The sequence below is a fragment of the Camelus dromedarius genome, chromosome 13, assembly GCF_036321535.1.
Source record: "Camelus dromedarius isolate mCamDro1 chromosome 13, mCamDro1.pat, whole genome shotgun sequence".
Classification (NCBI taxonomy): domain Eukaryota; kingdom Metazoa; phylum Chordata; class Mammalia; order Artiodactyla; family Camelidae; genus Camelus; species Camelus dromedarius.
The window spans coordinates 55,859,283-55,880,571 of NC_087448.1; the positions used below are offsets into that span (position 1 = coordinate 55,859,283).

A 21,289-nucleotide genomic window follows, 5' to 3' on the forward strand; every position below is an offset into this window, starting at 1 on the left:
TTCATTTAAAAGGTGTCATCAAATTTTTTCTTTTATAATTAAATGGTGTGCATCACTTGACAATGGGAAAACTAAATTTGTATGAGACTGCAATTTTAAAATTCTCTAACGTATCAACCTAATTTAAATCACTTTTACTTAAATCACTTGACATAGTTCACACAAAAGTGATATTTTTAAAAATGTCTAAGGATCTTCAGATTATTTATTATGAAATCTAGAGAATTGTATTCTTTAAGAAAAATTTGAAGATACCTAATTTATTATATTAAAATAATACTTATCTACAGAACATATTCATGCAATATAGTAAATGTAAAGTTGCAATATTTTGACTTTGTCTTGTGGAAATTGAAAAGCAATAAATTTTCTTCAGCAGAAGAGATTGAAAGCACTGATAAATTTGGTATTCATTTACTGAGCCTGTATGCTTTCAAAAAAAAAATGGCAAATAGGGCATTATTACTTGAGGGCTCATTCTCATTATCTAAATTTCTCTATACTAACATCTCAAACAGACCTCACAAAAAAGGATTATGAACCTATCCTTAGTATTACTCATATATATAAGTTGGAAGCAACAAATAAATTTATTTCAAACTGCAACTCAAGTTTTCCAGAAAGCAGGTTAAAAAATTATAAGATAGACCAAAAAAACGTATATCCCTACCTCCCAATTATTTCATTTTTTAATTTATTCATTTGACAATTACACTTTTGAATATATGCCAGGCACTATTAGATGTGAAAGTTATACACGTTTTTGCAAACATTTACTGAGCAGCTACTTTGTGTACTTGGTGTTTGTTAGCCAGCTATCTTAACTTGGATAGACTGTACTGTTGAAATCTGCCCAGGATTGGTTCCAAAACTCTCTGCAGACATCAAAATTCCTTAGGTAGTACCTTAGCCATCAACTCGACATGAAATTATTGATACTTGAACTCCTGCAACTTAAGTTTTTAAGACTTATGGATTAAAAAGTAAAATTTAAAAAGAAAATTAATTTTAAATTAGTGAATTATTTTACTGTTGTTTTCTTTGGTATTCCTGCCACAAAATACACGATACTGTTAACTTGGTTCGGTTACCACTTAACCTTGGATAACTGAAAACTAAACTCAAGGCAATAAGTATCTTTGCTTTCTTCTCACGAGTGCCAAACTGCTAAAATTAATCACAAAATATTAGTCTATTATCGGTTAGGTTTTCGGATTCGATAAAATCTCCCCTCAAATGAATGACAATCTGTGCCTTCTACTTTGATTTTTCAAAATAATGAGGAGGAAAAGGAGGTAATTCCGGTCTCCTTCCTCCTACCCCAAAAAGGGCTCATAAGTTAAGATGCTTTCTCTTACAAAAGCCTCTCCCTACCCATGACGAAGCTACCAAGCATGCCAAGAGATTCCTAAATCTTCAGCAGACTGTAACCAGGAAAACCAACACTGGACAAAATTCTTCCTTCACTTCCACTGTTTCTGCAAAGACCACGACTTTCTAGCTTAAAAAAAAAAAACCCCACTGCAGGAATGCTGGCTGTATACTAACGAATAAAACTGCCCAAACGCAGAACCTGACACTCACAGGACGGCCTTAGTCAGAGGTTAACTACCGAGTAGAGCAAACACTTCAGCAGTCACTCCCTCTCAAATGACAGAAAATGAAGATGTATTTTTCGAACCTCTGGATAGTCCAGAAGGCGTCTCCCTCTCTCCCCCTCCATTACCAGGTTGCTCCTTTTTGAATCAGGCACTCCATCCATCAGTCAACCTCCTTTGTCAGTAAAGGGGGTTGATGGTCAGAATCTTTCCGAGACAAAGATTATTGGAATAGCTCCCTTGAACCCAAAGAATTAGTGATAAGGCATCAGAGTCCCCACCAGGCCCCTACGACAACAAACAAACCAAAGCCTGCGATCCCCATCACCGCCACCATTCATCGCCCTCCCTAACCAGGGCTGAGACTAGGACCAGGGAAACCTTTCCCTTTCAGGCAGGTAACGAGGGGCCAGTTCTGTTCCCTCAGCCCCTCCCCTCTACTGCTCCCTCAGGACACCTCCACGTCTTGAGCCGCTAAGTAAGCTATCAATCTCCAAGAAGCCCAGTCCCAGCCACACACAAGATGGCAGCCAAACACCTACCGAAGGAAACAGATGCGCTACCACTCCAGCGATGCCGGCCTCTGGACTGTGGATATTCCCATTGGTCCATCCAGAGAGCGCGAGACAACCCGAGAGCTCCAACAGCCAATCGGGAGGCGGCGCGCTGTAGCGCCGCCGCGTTGAGGACTGTACGCGCGCGGAACCTTTGAGGCGTGGACCCCCGTGGAGTGAGCAACCAATTGCTTCCCCGCCAGTCGGTGTCCGACTCCTCCCACTTAGGGTTCGTCTTTGGTAGGCCTGGATGTTAGAGATCCCGCGGTCCTCCCTCCCCGGGTGAGGCGAGGCGGGACAGTTGTTGCTGAGGTGAGGTCTAGTAACCGGTGTGGTACTTCCCGGCCAAGGGGCACCGGGCCGTAGGGTCTCCGCGGCGCGGAGTGGGAGAGGAGCTCGACCCGCGAGGGAACCCAGCCTCGCCACCGGAGCGAGCGGAGGGCAGCACTCAGGTCTGGTGGGCGGCGTGGAAAGCGCAGTCGAGCCAGTGTAACCGAGGCACGGCCGTGGGTGGCCCTTCCGACGGTTCTTTCCGCCCAGCACCCGGGAACTTGGCGGAGCTCTCGGCCGCGTGGATCCCAGTCCTTGCAGCCTCGTCCTTTCACCCATGTGCAGTCCCGCGCTGGAGAAGGGACCGCGGGTGCTCTGAGCTCTCAACCCCCATTTCAGTGTCTTGTCACCCCGTGCATACCTTCATATAAGGTGATTCCTAAGCAGCTGGGAACCTGAGGCTGTAAAAGGGGCTGCGGGAAATGGACTGCAGTCCAAAATCCAGAAGCAGAACTTGACGGTTTAATCACTGACCCATTTCACAGGTAAGACGACATAAACCCTAAATAAGTAAAATCATTTACCCCAGACCGTGGAGTTGAGATTAGATCCTAAGATCTCCTGACTCTAACCACAACCCAATAAGTAATTATCCCCAATAGGTAATTAAAATAAGGGACAGTATGTAATTGTGCTCTTCAGCAAGTGGAAACATGCAATGAGTTCTGTATGTATTAATGAACGAGGCAGTCGATTGGAATAATCCAAAAAAAGGGCTCTGAAACCAGGCTGCTTGGTTCCTTAGTTTTTCTCTGCCACTTACAGTGTTACTTGCTTTAGCTTTCTCGTGAGAAAGACATGCTAATTTATCCCACATGACTGTTACAGAGATTAATAAAAACACATGAGGTCTTTAGAAGCGTGCCTGACACATGGTTTATACCCAGTAAATGTTCATTACTGTCATCACAATTAAAACATACGGAACGGAGAGGAAATGGTCATAACAGCATATATGCAAATGCGAAAAGGAACGCGTAAATTGGAGCGAAACCGACTGATTATTTTTCTGCCAAAATGAAAAAGCGGGAAAGGGAAAAAATATGAGCAAATTTAAAGATCCTGTTACACTCTAAAATAACACTGGTTGTCTCTGGATGGTGAGATTATGAGTGATTTAAATTTTCTTCTCTGTGCTTTACTATATTTTGCAAACTCTTCAGTAAACATGTTTTAATTTTGTAAATTCAGTTACTTTTGAATTTTCAGAAGGTATGAACAACATTGGTGAGAGCTTTCTTTAAAAAGATGCTGTTACTGAGTGTGCTTATATGCCATACCATAGGTGGCAGAATAAATTGGTAGAAAATTTCCCAAAAGCAGTTCGGCAGTATGCTCCAGAAGCCTTTAAAATGGACAGTCCCTTTTTGAAAACTATATGCTTAATTTTTAAATTAGTACATTTTTACAGTCTCCTTTTATAGAATTAGAACCGAAATTAAGATTAAAAGCACAATTCACAATTCCTGAGTACCCCCTCTCTCCTGGTGTAGAGCCTTCAAGTCCTTTTTCACACTTACATATTCTCTGTAGGTGCATATAAGCATTTGTAATTCTTAACATGGAAATGGTATCATACTATATAATTCTGTAGCTTTATTTACTTGACAGTGTTTTACAGTGTAAACGTGTTGTTATTGTATAGCTCACTATTATGCAGCTCATTTGCTGAACAGTGTTCCAGTGTATTACTGAATTGTTTTGTTAATGTAAAATATTTACCTTTGTGTCTTTTATCAGTTTTTATATTAAATTATGTTTTATTTGATATGTATTGTGTAGCACATTTTATTTACCATTGTCCTCTTGGTAGGCATTAGGTTGTTCCCAGTTTTTCACCTTATGAACAATGCTGCAGGGAAATCCCTGTATGAGTTTTCTTGTGTACATGTGTTATTTCTCAAGGATATACACCTGAAAGTGGAATTGCTTAGTTTTAAGTTACGAACATTTTAAATTTCAATAGGTCTTGCCAAATTTGCCTCCAAAATACTTCTACTAATTTACACATCCTACAAAGTAGTCTATGAAAGTTCAGTTTGCCTACAATCTAAACCAACACCAGATACCATCATCCTACTTTATGCCCTTCTGATGGGTGAAAATTATACTCATTTAAAGATTTTTTTATTAATTCTCTGAGTACTAGTTAAGATTGCAGTATCTAATTATGCATATTGACCTTACTGTATATATATATATATATTTCTATAATTTCTTTTTAAAATTACCCATTTTTCTATCTAATCAACTTTTACTTAATGATTTAAGGAGTTCTTTATGTGTTCTGGATATTGTGTGTCCTGTATAATTTTTAAAAATTTCTTCAGTGTCTGTGGCTATGTCCCTTTTTTGTTAGTTATTCAAATCCATTACAGACATTTTCTCCTAACTCTTTGCTTGGCTTTTAACTTTAAGTTAAAACTTGAAGTTTGTTAGTTTTTGCTTATTTATTCTACAGATAGATTTACCCTGTACAGTCTTTATATCTCTTTTTACTTTACTGTATTTTTCTAAGACTTCCAGTAAAATATCAGATAAGAGCAGTGGTGGCAAGTGTCCTCATCCAGTGCCTGGCTTTAATGAAAATGCTTCTATTGTTTCATTGTTGAGTATGATGTTTGCTTCTTAGTTTTGTTGTATAGTCTTTATCAGGTTAAAGAAGTCCTCTTTTATTCCTAGTTTGCAAGAGTTCTTCCTCTTCCCCTGCCCCTCCTCAGAATAGTTGTTGACTTTCATTGAATTTTTTTGTTTTGTTTTTCTGTATTTAAGATTACTTCCTCTTGTAACTCCAATAGAGTTTTCCTCTATTTATCTGTTAATGTAAAAATTTACATTGATAAACTTTCTCATGTTAAACTTTTGGTGTATTCTTGGGATAAACTACACTTTGGTAATAATACTTTTACTCTACTGCTGCATATTTTTACTTACTATTTTTGCTCCTGTACCAAGAAGTGCTTTTGACCTTGAGTTTCTTCTCTTATGTGTCAAGGTTACACGAATCTCAAAAAAATATTGGGTGGCTTCCCATATTTTTTCTGCTCTGGAACAGTTTGTATACTATAGAAATTATCTGTTCCTTGAAAGTTTTGTAGAATTCATCTATAAAACTTTCTGGACCTGGTATACTGGGAATGAGATATGGGAATGTGTGGCATGCAGCTCTGATAAGATCTTTAAGTGTTGTTTTAATTTCTTTTTTGAACTTATCCCTCCAATTGGGTTTTTCACTTCTTAAGCCCATTTGGTATTTAGTCAATAATTTCAATTAGATAGTCATGGTGAATTGTTCTGTTGTCAGTATAAAATTTTTTTTTGTCTCTTTTACTAGTTTTCATATTAACTTCTATTTTGTTTGATGTGAATGTTTCTTCTTGTATTTGCCAGTATGTCTTTTTTTCACATTCCTTCATTTCAACCTTTGATGACATTTTATGTGATTTAAGGGGATCTCTTATTTAAAAATACCATAGCTAGGTTTTGCTCGCAATTTAGTCTGAGAGTCTGTCCTTTAATAAGTAAGATTAACACATTCACCTTTTTTGTGGTTATTAACATAATTGCCCTTTTTCTCATCCTTTTATTTACCATGCTTCTCTTTGTATCTTTTATATATTATTTTCCATTTATCTTTTTTCTTTGTTCTACCTGTTTTCTTTTTCATAGATTACTTTTACATTTTTAACACAGTTCTTAAATTTATATTTTCTTAGCGAAGTGTACATTTAGTTAGTATTGATATCCTCCCTACAAAGAACTTAGGGTGCTTCTACTTTGCTTTCTCTGATTGTGCGATAATCCTCTTCTATCCCTTCTCCCCAAAAAAGAACGTAATTTCCTATGGTTGTATCTTCTAGCATTTTTGTTTCATTTATTAAAATCCATTTTTAATCTGTATTTATCTAGCATTAGTGTGTTTTACTCATTTGCTCACTGTTGCTTCTTGTACCTCAGTACTTCCTTCTAGCTTAATTTTTACTCATGAAGTACTTCTTTATTTCTTTCAGAGTTTCTGAGTGGTTGTTTGAATGTCTGTAAAAGCCTATGTTTTTAACCCTCACTATTGAAAGACAACTTGGCTGAAATAGTATTCTGGGTTCAGACCTATTTTTCCCTTAACATTTTGCATATGGTGTTTCTGATGAGAAGTCTAATTACCAATCTGATACACATTCCTTTTAGATAATCTAGATTTTCTGTAAGCTTCTTATGCTTTGTCTTTGTTCTTGATATTCTGATGTTTATCCAGTTTGTCTAGTGATATGTATTAAGAATTTTATCCTGCTCGGTGTTCAATGGACCCTTAATGGGCTAATGTGTTTTCCAGTTCGGAGAAATTTTTGGTCATTACTGCCTTTTCTTTATTCAAGTTATCCCTCCTCTTGTTACTTCTTTGCTCTGTGTTCTGAGTGCATTGCTCAACTCAGTCTTCCATCTTCTAACTGGCTCTTCATCTGAGTCTATGCTGTCATTATGACTATCTACTGACTTTATACAACAACTGTTTTTATATCCAAGATATCCAATTGGTTATTTTTCAAAATGGTATGTTAATTCATGGATGAGGTTTCCTTCTTTAGCCCTATGAGGATAGTAAATACAATAATATTTGTTTTAAACTTATTTTCAGGATGCTCTTTAATTCTCCTTTTGAATGTAAGTCCATCAGTTTGGCGGGCTTGTTAAGTCTCCTTCGTGGTGTAGCTTTCTTCAGATGTTTGGTCAGTCTTGGTTGTGTACTCATCTCCTCTGAGAGGATTTGCTCTTTTGCCCTGATGCGTTTGTGGTTGGCATTATCTCTGCAACTTCGTGTTTCCTTTCCTCAAAGAGGTCCCACAGACTCAGTTTATAGAGAATTCCTTTCTGTTTTCAGCATGACTTCACCTTTTTTTTAATTTAACATTTTCTGTGGATTTGGTGTAGGAGTGGGATAAAAATCCATCATATGTTGACTAATATCTTGAGGCTGAAAATTGCTGACCTCTTTTTGACCTTTTAGTTCCACTTCTAGGTGTATATCTTAAGGAAATAATCAAAGAAATACGTAAAGTATATGCCAGCATTGTTTATTATATTGGAAAAGTGAAACAACCTAAATGTCCAAATAGAGGTTTGTTTATAGTACTAATTAACAGCATATTAAAATTTAATTATCAAAATTCTTTAGTGTAATTTAATAGGTGAATTATTGACCAAAGTATGTTATATAGCCACTTAAAAGTCATAGGAAAATATTAATGATGGGGAAAAGTGCAGGGTATATTATCAATGAAAGATTAAAAAAAATTATATATACTAAAATTCAAATTTTGTTTTAAAAGTATATGTACTTAAAGAATAATAATAATTGCTAGCATTTATTGATTCGTTTGTATGTGCCAGGTACTATTCTAAGTGATCAAGGCTTATCCTCAAAACAGTCTTTTGAAGTAGTTAATATTATTATTCCCATTTTTAAAGTTTTATAAAATAGGGATAGTTTGTATTAATTAACATATATATTAAATAGGTGATTCTTAATTTTTCTGTAATCTTCCTAATATTGATATTTTACACATTTTTCAAGTTAATATATATTCTTTTTTTAAAATGGTTCATGCTATTTTAAAAGATAGAACAATCTCTTTTTTCTTATATATTTTAATATTTACAAATATGCACCATTCCTTATTGTTTTCCTTACAGAATGTTTCATGCATTCATGGACCAAAAGATGGAGTTGATTTTTATTTTTAAAAAGATATTGTCAGTGATCTGATACGCCTATAAGTATTCATCTGATGAAGATGCACGAACTTGTCATTAAGTTGGATTAGTGATCAATTCTGAAAATTTCTTCAACTACGATCTCTACTTGAAAATTCAAATATCAAGGAATATTTGGTTTAGAATGCTATAATGATGTATTTTCTCTGAGGACTGCAAATTTCATAGAGACCACAGTTGGATTCCAGTTATATTCTCCAATCAAAGTGATTCAGTTCTTTGATAAAGTTAATTTTGAAGATTTTCATTTCTGTAAACGACGCCAAAAGATGGGAGAAAAAAATGGTAGGTCAAGAAACCATTGTTAAACTTCATGTTTAAAAGTATATAGAATACTTAATGAAGCTGAATTGTGGAATTTTCAAGGTTTTTCAATGCAAGTGACTTTTCTGAGTTATAGGAAATTAAGGATTTATTCTTATGTAGCCAACAATTTTGACTGTCTTTATAACTAATTGTATATCTGTAATGTTAAGTCAGCACTTTAATGTGCTTTTTAAAAGTTTACTTTTTAGAAAACTTAAATTTACAGAAAATTTGGGGGGACGGTAAAAGAGTTCCCATATACTTTGCACCCAGTTCTGCCTATAAGTAACATCTTACATTTGGCTGGTACATTTTTGTTACAATTAATAAACCATTATTGAGACATTATTATTAACTAAAGTCCATAGTTTATTCTTTTGTCCTTAGTTTTCACCTGATGTCTTTTTCTGTTCTAGGATCCCATCCAGGAAACCACATTACATTTACTTGTCATGTCTCCTTAGGGTCCTCTTGGATATGACAGTTTCTCAGATTTTCCTTGTTTTTGTAGGATTTTGTATCCAAGTGTTTTATAAGATGCCATTCTATTGGAATTATTGACTAATTTTTTTCCTCATGATTAGACTGGGGTTATGGATTTTTGGGAGGAAGACCATAGAGGGAAAGTGCCATTTTTTTACCACATGACATTAAGGGTACATGTTATCAGCATGATTTCTCACTTGTTGATATTGAGCTTGTTCACCTACCTGGCTGACATAGTATTATGTGGTTTCTCCACTGTAAATTACTAGTCTTTTTCCCCCCTCCCTTTCTCTTTGATAGAAAATTACTATGTGCAGCCTACACTTAAGGAGTGGGGATTTATACTCCCCTGCTCTAAAAACAGAGTATCTACATTAATTATTTGGAATTCTTCTACAACGAAGATTTGTCTCCTTTCCCTGATTTATGTATTTATTCAATCATTTATTTATATCGGTATGGACTCATGGATATTAGCTTTATACTTTGAGTTATAATCCAGTACTGTTTTATTTTGTTACTCATATTGCCCCGGGATTTGGCATTGGCACCCTTTCAGTCAGCTTCCTGTCCCTTTGACATAATCCCATCTATGTAGGTGGTTTTTATTTTGTTTGCATGTGTTTGGTTTTTAGCATTTCCTTATCTTCTGGTCCTAGAAGAAGCTCCAGACTCATCTTGTATATTTCCTGCCGTAGTCCTAGAATCAGCCACTTCTTGAATGAGCCATGGTTTCTTTTATTGGAGAATGGTATTAGAAATCAGGGTCTGGGTGATAGGTGTGTTTGTTGTTACTGGGGTATCTTGCTTATAGGCCCTCTCAGTTGACAGAGCAAGGTGTATATACATATACTTGTGTATACACGTATCTAGTAACCATCGGTATCTGTATTAAGCTAAACATGAGTTTATGCTGATGTTTTTGCTCTAATCCATTACCACTTGGATCATTCTAGCCTATTCTCCTTACTTATCTGTAAACGCCCATCATCTGTTTTCCATTTTTTTTAATTGCTCAATTCCAGTATACATGTATAACAGTATCAGAAATAGAAATTTATTCCCAGGTGGGACACCTTAGTGGTTATGCCAGTTCCTTTTGTCTTTAGTCTTACAGATGCCACTTATTTCCAAAGTTATTTAGGTCAGCACCTTTTCCACCGACCTCTTCAATGAGGTTGTGTGTACATTTGTAATACAGTTAGATTCTCTTATCATAGTCTGCATTCCTTCCTGGGATCCCTTATCTCTTAAATGATATTTTAAAATTTGCATACATTGAACTTCACTCTTTCTGCTTTAAAGTTCTACGGGTTTTGACAAATGCATAATGTCATGTATGCACCATTGCAGTACCATACAGAATAGTTTCACTGCCCTTTATTGTACTTGTAATATATACACCATTATACAGACTATAATACTGATCTCACTGGACTGTTATATAGGCCAGTGGTTCTCAAACTTTCCTTTGGTCTCAGGAACACTGTATAGTCTTAAAAGTAGTTAAAAACCCCTAATAGTTTTTGTTTATAAGGATAATATCTGTTCAAATTTACTGTATTAGAAACTGAGAAGCTTAAAAAATGGTAATTGGCTCATTTTTTAAAAAACAGTAAACCCAACATGTTAACAAAAATTACATTTTCGTGAGAAATAAGTATTTTTTTAAACAAAGATCATTGTTTTATATTTTTACAAATTCCTTTAATAGTTGGCTTAACAGAAGAGAAATACTCATGTCTGCTTCTGTATTTAATCTGTTGGGATATGTTGCTTTAGTGTAAACGTATAAAGAAAATGAAGTTGGAAAAAGGAAGAATGTTTTAATTATCTTCTCAGTTAACTGGATATTTTCCTTTGATACAACTACAAAACTACAATTAAGTAGTCAATTCTTCAAGGTTAGTTATAGTGTAGAATCTGAATTCATATCAGTGAGCTTTTTTTTTTTTATACTCGGTTGCATTAAAATCCACTGGTTTGTTTTGTACTTTGAATGGGTCATTTACACGTGTGCGATTTTATAACATCATCCATTGACCACTTGGAAAACATTGGCTCAATGAATTATACAGATTTTCCAAAGGTTGGTACATTTCATCATACAGTATTAAAAATTACACTTACTAATATTGTTGCCAGTTTCATCAAAAAGTGGTTAATTATCAAGGCGCTCTCAAGCTTACATGGCAGATGCAAGTTTTCTAAATTTTCAGTTTTAACTTGTTAACCTGAATTTTATCATTAGTAACAAATGCTGTCAATTTTGTCCTTCAAGTGACAGGGTCACTTTGTTCATGTTTGAGAAAATGTGTACCAATATGTTTCAGACTGTGTACCAGTCTGAAAACCATAATTACTTTTTAGTGGTTCTTTTAAGTAAAAATGATTTTCCATGAAAAAGAAAAGCAGCTAGTTGAGCTTAAAACTCAGTCTCACTAGTACTTTCCTTGAGACAGCTGTTGTACTGTGGTAATCATTTATGTTGCTTTATCAAGGATCTTCTTAAGTGAAATTGGTGGTAAATAATAAAATGACTTACTGGTATTCTGGTGCTACTGCCTCGATTCATGCTAAGGCACCAACACTTTTATTCACCAATGCTTTTGAACCATAAGCTAATGTCAACATAGGAAGGAAAAAAAAGGCAAATAGTGTCTTAGTATTACTATTAAAATAGTTTGACCTAGCATAATCTCTGAAAGAATCTGGGGACTCCCAGTGGTTTGTAGACTACACTTTGCTGATCACAAGCTTAATGATGTCTTAGAGATTCTCTAGACCAATGCCCTGAATCTCATCAAGGGATGGATGGAGAAATACACATACAAATTCCTAGGTCATTGTCAATGTATTTAGTAAGCACTCCATAAATACTCATCTAGTAAATGTACTCAGATCAGTGTGATTCATGAGCATTGCCTATTTACAAAGATTTTCTATCTTGAGTGAGATGGGAAGAGATGTAGTATAACTGTAATTTACTTATCTCCCTTCTTTACAAAGCTGCCATACCTTTTGCTTCATAATTATGTTCTTGCAATAAATACTCTTATCTAGCTAAGTAATAGAGCATGTTTGGACAAACAGTAGAGTAATCATATAGTATTCTTCATTTCTGGAAGCAAGTAGTGGCAAGATTAGTATACTGATTTGATTTTCCATCCAAGTACCTGCTCCTACCTATATTCCTTCTCAGTCTATGGTTCCTTTTCCTTGTACTCCTCACTTACATACTGATGTTCTAAAGAAGACCCTCTTCTCATTCTACACATTCTCTGTAATGATATCTACTCTGTGGCTTCAGCAAGAATTTGTGTACTGTTGACTCCAAAATTTGTACATCTGGACTAGATCTTACTGAAGCCTGTGTATCCAGTTTACTCACCCTACTTGAAATTCTCACTTTTCTCTCTACCTTTATTTCCTATCATAATGAATACTGTTACAATATATATATGGTTGCCTGTGTCAGAAACTTAGAAATCATTCTTGACTCCTCCCTTTTCCCACTGCCACTGACTCATATTTTTAAGAAACAAATCTAATTACATAATCAGATGCTTAAACCTCTTGAGAGACTTCCCCAAAGCCTTCCACATAAAAATAAAGTTGCTCAGCATGGCACACAAGACATCCCTTGTCTGTCTCTATATCATCATTCCTCATCCCTTTTGTCCGTTCCCATTGCATTTGTTTCAGATGTTGAAACCTTTGTCTGATCTGTGCTGTGGAGAATCAAAAGCAGGCTAGTCTTGGGTAGTACACAACAGGCCAGAGAGTAAACCTGGTAACAGCACCCCTCCTGAGGCTGCTCTGGTGGCAGCAGCCCTAATTAGCCAGAGGTCCCCTTTGGGTAAAGTGACTGCCAGAGAGAGTTGGGACTCTGAGGCCTAAGCTATTTTTTTTTAAAGCATCTTAGTCCGTTACCAATTTGGAGGATCTATGTTTAATTTTTATTAAGGAAAATGTATTTTTTTTTGTAAACTTTCCATACTATCTGCTCATTAATCCTCCCAGTGGCTCCTCAAGTGACCTTTCTAAAGTACTATGTTCCTCTTTTTACTTAAGGCCCTATTAATTTTAAACATTAATTTTGTATGTTTTATAAATTTATATTTAACATTTTAGGTATTTTCATTACTTTTAAACAGTGTAAGATTTGGCTTTTGCCAATTTATTTTAATTGCCTTTCTCATATTTCAGTTTTCAGCTTTGAAAAGATTATTTCTCTAGGAAATTTTTGATTAAGGTGTTAGCTTGCTGGGCATCAGAAATCTTGGCTTATCTACGTAACTTTATCTATAAAAACTTTAAACATTATTTTGCCTCATGTAATCATGGACAAAAAACGTTGCCTGCTGTTTCAATAAACAGTGAATGTTGCCTGCCATCCAGCCATCAGCCACTGCATCCACCCGCAACAGCACACTCTGAGGGGAATTCAGAATGGAGAAAAACAGGATACTGCCCCCAGATAGTTAAGATGCGTATCTAATGAGTAATTTCAATGAGCCCAGCATCTTCGCATACTAGAAAAGCACTAAAATCATTAACCTGAGGTGTCTGTTTTTTTTGTGATTAGCAGTAATCTTTTGATGTTAGACTACGTATTTGTTTGTTTTCTCCCCCCAGCAAAAAAACTCCTATGTATCCTGGCTCCTCTTTCACCTCTTTGGAGCAGTTCCTTGGAGCTGTCTGAGAGGCTATCTCCCAGGCTGTAGTCCTCAGTAAGATACCTGAATAAAACATAATTAGAAATTTTTAGGTTGTATGTTTTTCTTCAGCCAACATAATTATTAAAAAATTAATATCAAAGACATTTTTAAAGCATTATTGTTAGACATTTAGTTATTTCAACAATTGTTGAGATGTTTCATTCTGAAACCATCCATTTCCACACTCAGTAGAGATTATGTCTCTGAAACTTAAACTGCATACGTGTTATAAATATGCCCTTCCCACCCTGGAATGAAGTCATTCCTTCTTTTTCCAGTTAAGAAATAGTGTCACTAAAGTTTTCAAGTTTTTTTTTTTTTAATTAGCAGAAATAAGTGAGATACCTAGATCACAGTCTTTGTGTCTAGTTCTTTGGAAAGAAATAGTGACCAAAATCTTTTTTCCTTGAGGAAATTAAGAAACCAATTAAATCTTGATTTTAATAATTAGAAACCAAGTGGATTTTTCATAACTGGTGGCTTAGGGAAATTACAGTCTGTTTCTGTTCAGCTCTTAAGCCATTCACTTATTTTAGGTGATGCAAAAACTTTCTGGATGGGGCTGGAAGATGATGGAAAAGTGGATTTCATATTTGAACAAGTGCAAAATGTACTGCAGTCACTGAAACGAAAGATCAAAGATGGGTCTGCCACAAATAAAGGTATGAAGCGAAAAAAAAACAGTTTTAATACATTTGATGCTAAATATTACCCACTGGCAATACAGTATAATTGTATTTCCAGTATAGCTGTTCATTTTAAAAGTCAAATAATTTGTTTTCTAAGAACCAAACATCAGTTCTATTTGCTTTGTATGTATACATGCTCTGCTTCTATAAAAACTTGCTTCTACCATGCCATGGACATTTTGTAAAAATGAGTGAAGATGATTACTTTGAATAATAGCTACTGAATTTATCTCTTTGTATCTCAGGCTACCTTTTTCTCTCTCATTTTATCTTTTTTTGGAGGGTGGAGAGGGGAGTGTATTGCAAAAGTAATATCTGCTCATTGTAGAACATTTGGTACATATGGAAAAATATAAAAAATTATCCATTACCCCATCATTCAGAGACAACTTGTGTTTTTTAAATATAAAAGTACATATATAAATATATTTTTCCTACTTTATTATTTTTTAATTTTTTTATTTTAGGGAGAGGAGGTAATTAGGTTTATTTATTTTTAGAGAAGGTACTGGGAAATGAACCCAGGACTTTGTGCATGCTAAGCATGCTCTCTAACACTTGAGCTGTACCCTCCCCCTATTTTGCCTTCTTTAAACAGAACTTGCCCTACTAGTCTTTTGAAAGCAAAACTTGCATCCTACATAGGCAATCAGTGGTCATTCAAGTTTTTACTTTTTTCTATTTTTTTGCCTTCAACCCAAGTTTGTAGAACAGAGATTTTTATGTGGAAACTTCCTTCATTCCATCAGAACATATGATTTTCAAACAGATTTTCCCCCAGAACTATTCTTTATTTTCCCTCAGAGTATTCTTAATACTTTCTGAATGTTCTTATGACATTTATGACATTTATCTATTATGTGTGTGTCCACAAATTAATACTGTCTTTTATTATAAGATCCCTTCTCTTTCCTTCATGAATCAGATATATGTAGGTTTGAATCCAGTTCTGCCACTTCCTAGCTGATTCACCTGGAATAAGTGGCTTACCCTCTAAGCCTCAATTTTTTTTATCTCTAATGCAAATAATCATGAGAACCTCTCAGAGGAGTTGTGAAGATTGAATGAGATAAAGTTTGTAAATTGCTTAGCATGGTAGCTGGCACCTTGAGTAAAGATGCTGCTGCTGATTATTTTCATTCTTTTTTCCTTTCTTTAACAGAATACATCCAAGCAATGGTTCTAGTGAATGAAGCAACTATAAATAACAATTCAACATTGATAAAGGGTATGTATGTTTCTAATCCCAAACTAGAATATTCTCTGCTATTTTCTTGACTTGAAGCAAGCCAGCCCGATAATGTCAAGTTCTAAAGATAATTTAAAATAAAACTTTAAAATCCATTTAGGTAAAATACGTAAATCAGTTCCCTTATTAGATAAAAAGTACTACCTATCCAGAGATGGGAAATGCATACCCTACTAAACCTCCAAGGGAAAGAATGAACAAATGTAACTCTTCTTCAAAAAGCTTCTCTAAGAATGGCAAATAGAGTTCCAAGACTCCAAACCACTATAAACCTGCTTTGTAAGAAACAATACTAGAAAGAGTTACTCTGTATAGATTAACTGATGGAAAATATTTTTGTTTCTAGATGATTATTATACCATCAGTCTTCTAAACTCTAAACAAATTCATTTTAGAAGAAATTGAAGAAAGATAATGTACCAGGATTAGAAAAAGAAAAATTGAAAAGTTATTTTATCAAGATCACTATCCTATAAATCTCAACACATTGTGATTATTTTAACTGTCATACTTTGAAGTCTTCAGGTTTTAAATCTCAAAATATGGCTTAACATCATCAGTTTATTTTAAAGAAAGCTTTTGTTATTCAAAAATATTCTTAATGTCAGAAGCTAATGTATAGTTTTAGAAGGGTAGTTTTTTTTTTAAAACAATCTTTCTCCCAGTAGCCTTCAGTAGCACTTGGAATCAACATACCCTTAGGGGATTACATTAGTTTTGCTAAAGACAAGCTTTAAATGCAGGAGGTAGTAAGAGGAACTAATTCTAAACAACATTTCTTTTTTTCTTTCTGAAACAATCTTTCCCACCAAAAGAAAGTTCAGTTTTTGTTTGGTTCTTTTAAAGTAATGAATTCATCAATAGAAGTGCTGAATATTACAGTTTCATATTTCTATGTAGTTCATCTGAAGCGTAATGAATTCATCAAAATAAAAGTATATGTTTGCTAGTGGTAGACAATGTTTTTAAAGTAATTGGGGAGTTATGTAATTGACATTGCCACTGAATAATGCAGGGATTAGACACTTTCTAGTAATAAAGATTCATGTTAATATTTATTTTAAAAGGAATATTGAGACTGGGAGAAACAAAAGGACTTGGTGTTGATGTCAAAACAAGCCATCCCAGCTCCAGCCTGAATTCCCCAAACCACTAATTACTTTTATTTTTCTTTGCTTGTGTATAATTCTGTAAATATTTCCTTTATCCCCATACAGAGAATTGGATACTATTTTCTTGAAACTATTATTTCCCCTTTCTTTCCTTATCTAATGGTTAATTTAAAATCTCAATTTTTTTTTTAGTAAATCTTATTTCTAACCATGCTTATAAACATGTTTTATTCATATTTGTTAGTATGAATTTATATGGCTCATTCAAAGAAATTAGCTGGGAAAAAATAAGAAATTTTTAATTTGTAAAACTTATTTGTTTTTTAATCAGTTACAGCTCTCTTTAACTCTCAGAATTTAAATCTTCTTTCTTTACCTAGAGAACTGTGAGGGATATTTGCTTTCCAATTAGCCAAGGATGACCTTGGATTATAATTTAAACTACTCTTCTATTTGCTTAAACTTTTTTCTCCTTTTTACTAAAACTAGTCTGCACTAAAGAACCAATGCAAGTTAATAATCTAAAGTGGGATTAGAATTACTTATTTTCTTAAGGTCCATCACTGCATAGGAAAAAGGCACAATTAAAAAAAATTTTAAACCAAACATAGAATATTCCACATATCCATTTTTTTCAAAATAATAGCAGGAAATCTGTAACTTTTTTCATTATATATACAGCTTATTTCTATATTGGAGTCATGTTAGAGAGTAAGAATAGATGAAATTGGAAAAGACAAGAAATGAGATGAAATTAAGTGTAGAAAGATATAGGAGAAAGTAAGAGAAATGAAGATAGAAATGGTAAGACAAAAAGAGGTACCCAAATACCTCCCTCTCCCCCCCCCCAAAAAAACAGATAGCAGAATAATGAGGAAACAAAAGACACATAAAGTTTTCGTTTCGCGACCTTTTATAGAGGCTTAAAGAGCTATGTTATTTTTCTGTAAAATGGAAGCAGAAATAGAGATTCTTGATGTTCACCTTAAAGGCTGATTAAAATTCAGGTAAAGCTCAGGCCAAACTAGAATTTCTGCAGTAGAAGTCTCTTCTATCCTAAGTCTTTTATTTTATCCTATCTTATTAATGTTTTTGAAAATGTCGACACCTAATTTTTTGGCTCAACCTTGAAATCTTATGTTTGCAGAGTTAAGGGCCCCATGTATCTCTAGTTAATAAATATTATTTAGATACTAGAGTGAATGATTTTTAACTTGGCACACTTGTTATCATGTTTGTAATTTTTCATGTAGGTCACACGTCTGTGGCCGAGAATGCACAGGAAAAGAAATCAAGGTCATTGCCATCTACGTCATATGAAGACTCCTTTCCAGAAGACCGTACCTCTCTGTATGTGTATAAGTTTAATTTATTTATGTTGTTAATGCTTTTGCTCCCAGAAAGGGATTTACTATTGCTAATCATTCAACATAAGAATAGATAGAATCTATTAAAAAAAGGACTTTTTCCCATCACAAATTTTAAAAGTTGTGTATTTTATGTAGGTTCATGACTCCCTATATAGGCTACTTATTTGTTACTATCCCTAGGTAGTCAAGTCTTTTAATAAAATTTAGCTTCGGATGTCTTTGTATATATTATTAATATACACAAAGTTTACTGGGTTTTTTTTAACTAGGAAAATATTTTTCCTGGACTATTTCTTTTGAAGAGGAGTATTGAAAAGGGTCAAAAGTATTTCCTTCAATATCAGTTCAGTTTTTAAAAAGCATAACAGCTCTAAATTAGTATTGAAAAGTTTATGAAAATAGGCTGAATTTTTCTGATCTTTTCTTTCTCATTTAACACTAATTCCAGTAAAGTTTCCTTAGCATAAAATAGAATTGTATAAGAAGAAATCTGACACTCTGACACTTAGGCTTTATTTTCAGTAGGTAATGCCTGTACTAATACTTTCAAGTTCTTAGTTAAAGGAAAGTTTCTAAAAGTGTTGTGTGCTAGGGCAGGGAACAGAATTTTGAAGAACAAAAAAATGTCTTTAGAAAGTTCTTAAAAAGAAACTTCTTAAGTTTATTGCCTTAATTAGTTTTTTCAGCTACATGTTAACTTGACCAAAAAAATTGTCAGTGTAGAATTCTTTTTTTTCCTCTTTGATGTTTATTACATATGATTTGCATTTATAAATATTATAGGTACCGTTACAGTTTGAATCTAAAAGAGTCATAAAACTTTTTTTAAAATGATCTTAGAAAAAGCTAAGTTCATACTTTTAAAACTCCTTTACTGGCCATTTCAGTAGCTCACAAAACAAAATTTTTTTCTAGACATTCTGACTTTTAAATATATAGCATAAATAAAATTTTATTACCTTTTAAAAACAAATTCGTTTACCCCAAGTCACGAAAATATGACTTTTTCTTATAAACTACCCCTAAACAAACTGTCCCCCATCTTATATTTATAGATAATTGTATTTTAAACCTAAATGCAGCGGGTAGTTTTTTCTTATCAATTGCCCCTTTTTGGTTTTAGGTTAATTATCCTAGCTTATCAGAATCCTTTTGAATTTTGAATCTCTTATCTGTTATACTTTCTTTGTGGATTTTCATCTTGTACAGATATATTAAATAAGCTTTCTAGTCTTTGTTATGGTCATTGAAGATAGTATTGGATAGGACAGGACCAGAGGCAAAACCTGGCTGGCTTCACTACTAGACACCTTTTCATTACTCGTCAGAAAAAACTGTTCAACCAACTGTAAATTTACTTATTTCTACCATTGTCCCACCTCCATTTCTGTATCTTACTTACAGAGCTGTCTTGAGAAATCAAGATTCACTTCTTTAGCATTCTAAATCATTACCAAACTTTATCAAACCTTATCATTAACCTTATCAAAAAAGAAAATTGGGTTAATTTGTACTTTTTTCACATAGTCCATGTTGGCTTTTCAGATTCTAAGTATTCAAATATCATGTTAGATTCTCTCTTCCAGAAATTACTTAGAGAATAATATTAAGCTAACCATTCTGTATTTTCTGGAATGTTTCTTTTTTTAAAAGATCAGAGTGGCATTTCCCCATTTTTTATTCATAATTGAAGTTTTTTGAAGACTTTGGGATTTAATTTGTTTGGGCCTAGAATTTTAGTATGTTTAAAGAACTCGTGTTCTAGGACCCCTTTTTAACTGTCACAGGCTTTCATGACTTCTTTTCATTTTTGTCTTGTCTTTCCAGCTAGAGGGCAATACTTACAGATGGAAAAGACAAAGTTGTTTATATTTAAATAATTCCTTTTGTATTTCCTCTGCAGATCATGTGCTTATTACTTATTTTGCTTTCAGTAGTCAAACCCCTAGCAGGCCGGTAGTCACATAAGCAAACTGCATGGTGAATAACTTAAGTCATGGGTTCTCAACCCTAGCTGAATCACTCAAGGTCATACAATTTTCCAATGACAAAATCAAATGGGAACTCTTAACGTCTGGTGGGAAACCGGCTTTATGTATCTTATTCTTGACTTGAATTGAGTTTCCAGTCCATATAAGTGAGCTATGACATAGGTATACCTACTTACCTACTTGTCCTTTGATTACCTCTGGCATTTTTATAGAGGGTCAGTAACTAGGTCTGCAGGACTGTGCATAGGATTGGTTTTCTATATTTTTGTTTTTGTTTTTTCCAGTAACGTATCTTCATATATAAAAGAAAGTTGATCTGCCTCCCTACAAAATGGGATTGAAATTAGGTCACTTAACTCCTGAGACTTGTAGTAAGTTGGCTTTCTTTCATTTGTTTTATGAAGTGAAGCACAGATAAGAAAAGAAATGTTTCTTAGGTTCATATCAGTGTTTCATTTCCAAGTTTTCCTGCTTCTTTTCTAACTCTTCTTTATAAATATTAAAAGATTTTTTTCCTCCTTTTTTAATTGCCCAGTAACTTGAGCCTTACACCTCTTAATTTTTATTAAATTATTCACCAGAAGGGTACTTTTAAGCTGGGTTAGCTAACTTTCTTGAAATCCTAAATTCCAAACTGACAGATTTTACCAACATGTTTCTATTACATTTTAGTTCTAAGTAGTTCTAATTGTATGTTTTTCCAGTAATGACTAACTTGGAGCTGTACTTACTGTTACATGAGGAGATTATGTAAAAGTACATTGTAAACTGGAAACTACTGTACAATTATTAGTTATTATTTAAGAAAATTATTTAAAGATAGCCCAGATTCAGATTTCTCTCTCACATATACTCTGAGTTAGCCCCTCCATATTCAGAAAAGAACCTTTGGAGTCCTCAAACTAGTATTTCATATTCCCCTTCCCCAAAAATAGCAAAGCAGGAACAAAGAAAGATCATAGTTGAAATAGGGGAAGTCAGATGACATCTGAAGAAAAGGATGCCACAGAAACCAGTTTGGAATATAATTTATTTGGTTAAGGCAAATTGAAAAGGGAAAGAAACATTCAGTTTCCTGGTTATACAACAATGTAGGTATATAAGCTTATATCAA

General features: G+C 34.1%; 2 protein-coding genes across 4 annotated transcripts in view; one reads left to right on the forward strand and one right to left on the reverse strand.

The window, feature by feature from the left end:
• Window positions 1–2,194, reverse strand: part of CAB39L (calcium binding protein 39 like) — an 86,680-nt gene extending 84,486 nt beyond the window's left edge. Inside the window, exon 1 of one of the 2 annotated variants that reach the window (XM_031466422.2) lies at window positions 2,141–2,194. The gene's annotated coding sequence lies outside the window, so the exon portion shown is untranslated. The remainder of the gene's footprint in view (window positions 1–2,140) is intronic. The other variant, XM_010995190.3, reaches the window with a different exon arrangement.
• A 116-nt stretch (window positions 2,195–2,310) lies between these two features.
• SETDB2 (SET domain bifurcated histone lysine methyltransferase 2) overlaps window positions 2,311–21,289 on the forward strand; it is a 75,042-nt gene continuing 56,063 nt past the window's right edge. Inside the window, exons 1-5 of one of the 2 annotated variants that reach the window (XM_010995187.3) lie at window positions 2,311–2,967; window positions 8,171–8,536; window positions 14,301–14,426; window positions 15,616–15,681; window positions 18,068–18,164. In XM_010995187.3, coding sequence (XP_010993489.1) covers window positions 8,521–8,536; window positions 14,301–14,426; window positions 15,616–15,681; window positions 18,068–18,164 — 305 coding nt within the window. In that variant the 5' untranslated portion in view covers window positions 2,311–2,967; window positions 8,171–8,520. The remainder of the gene's footprint in view (window positions 2,968–8,170; window positions 8,537–14,300; window positions 14,427–15,615; window positions 15,682–18,067; window positions 18,165–21,289) is intronic. The other variant, XM_031466421.2, reaches the window with a different exon arrangement.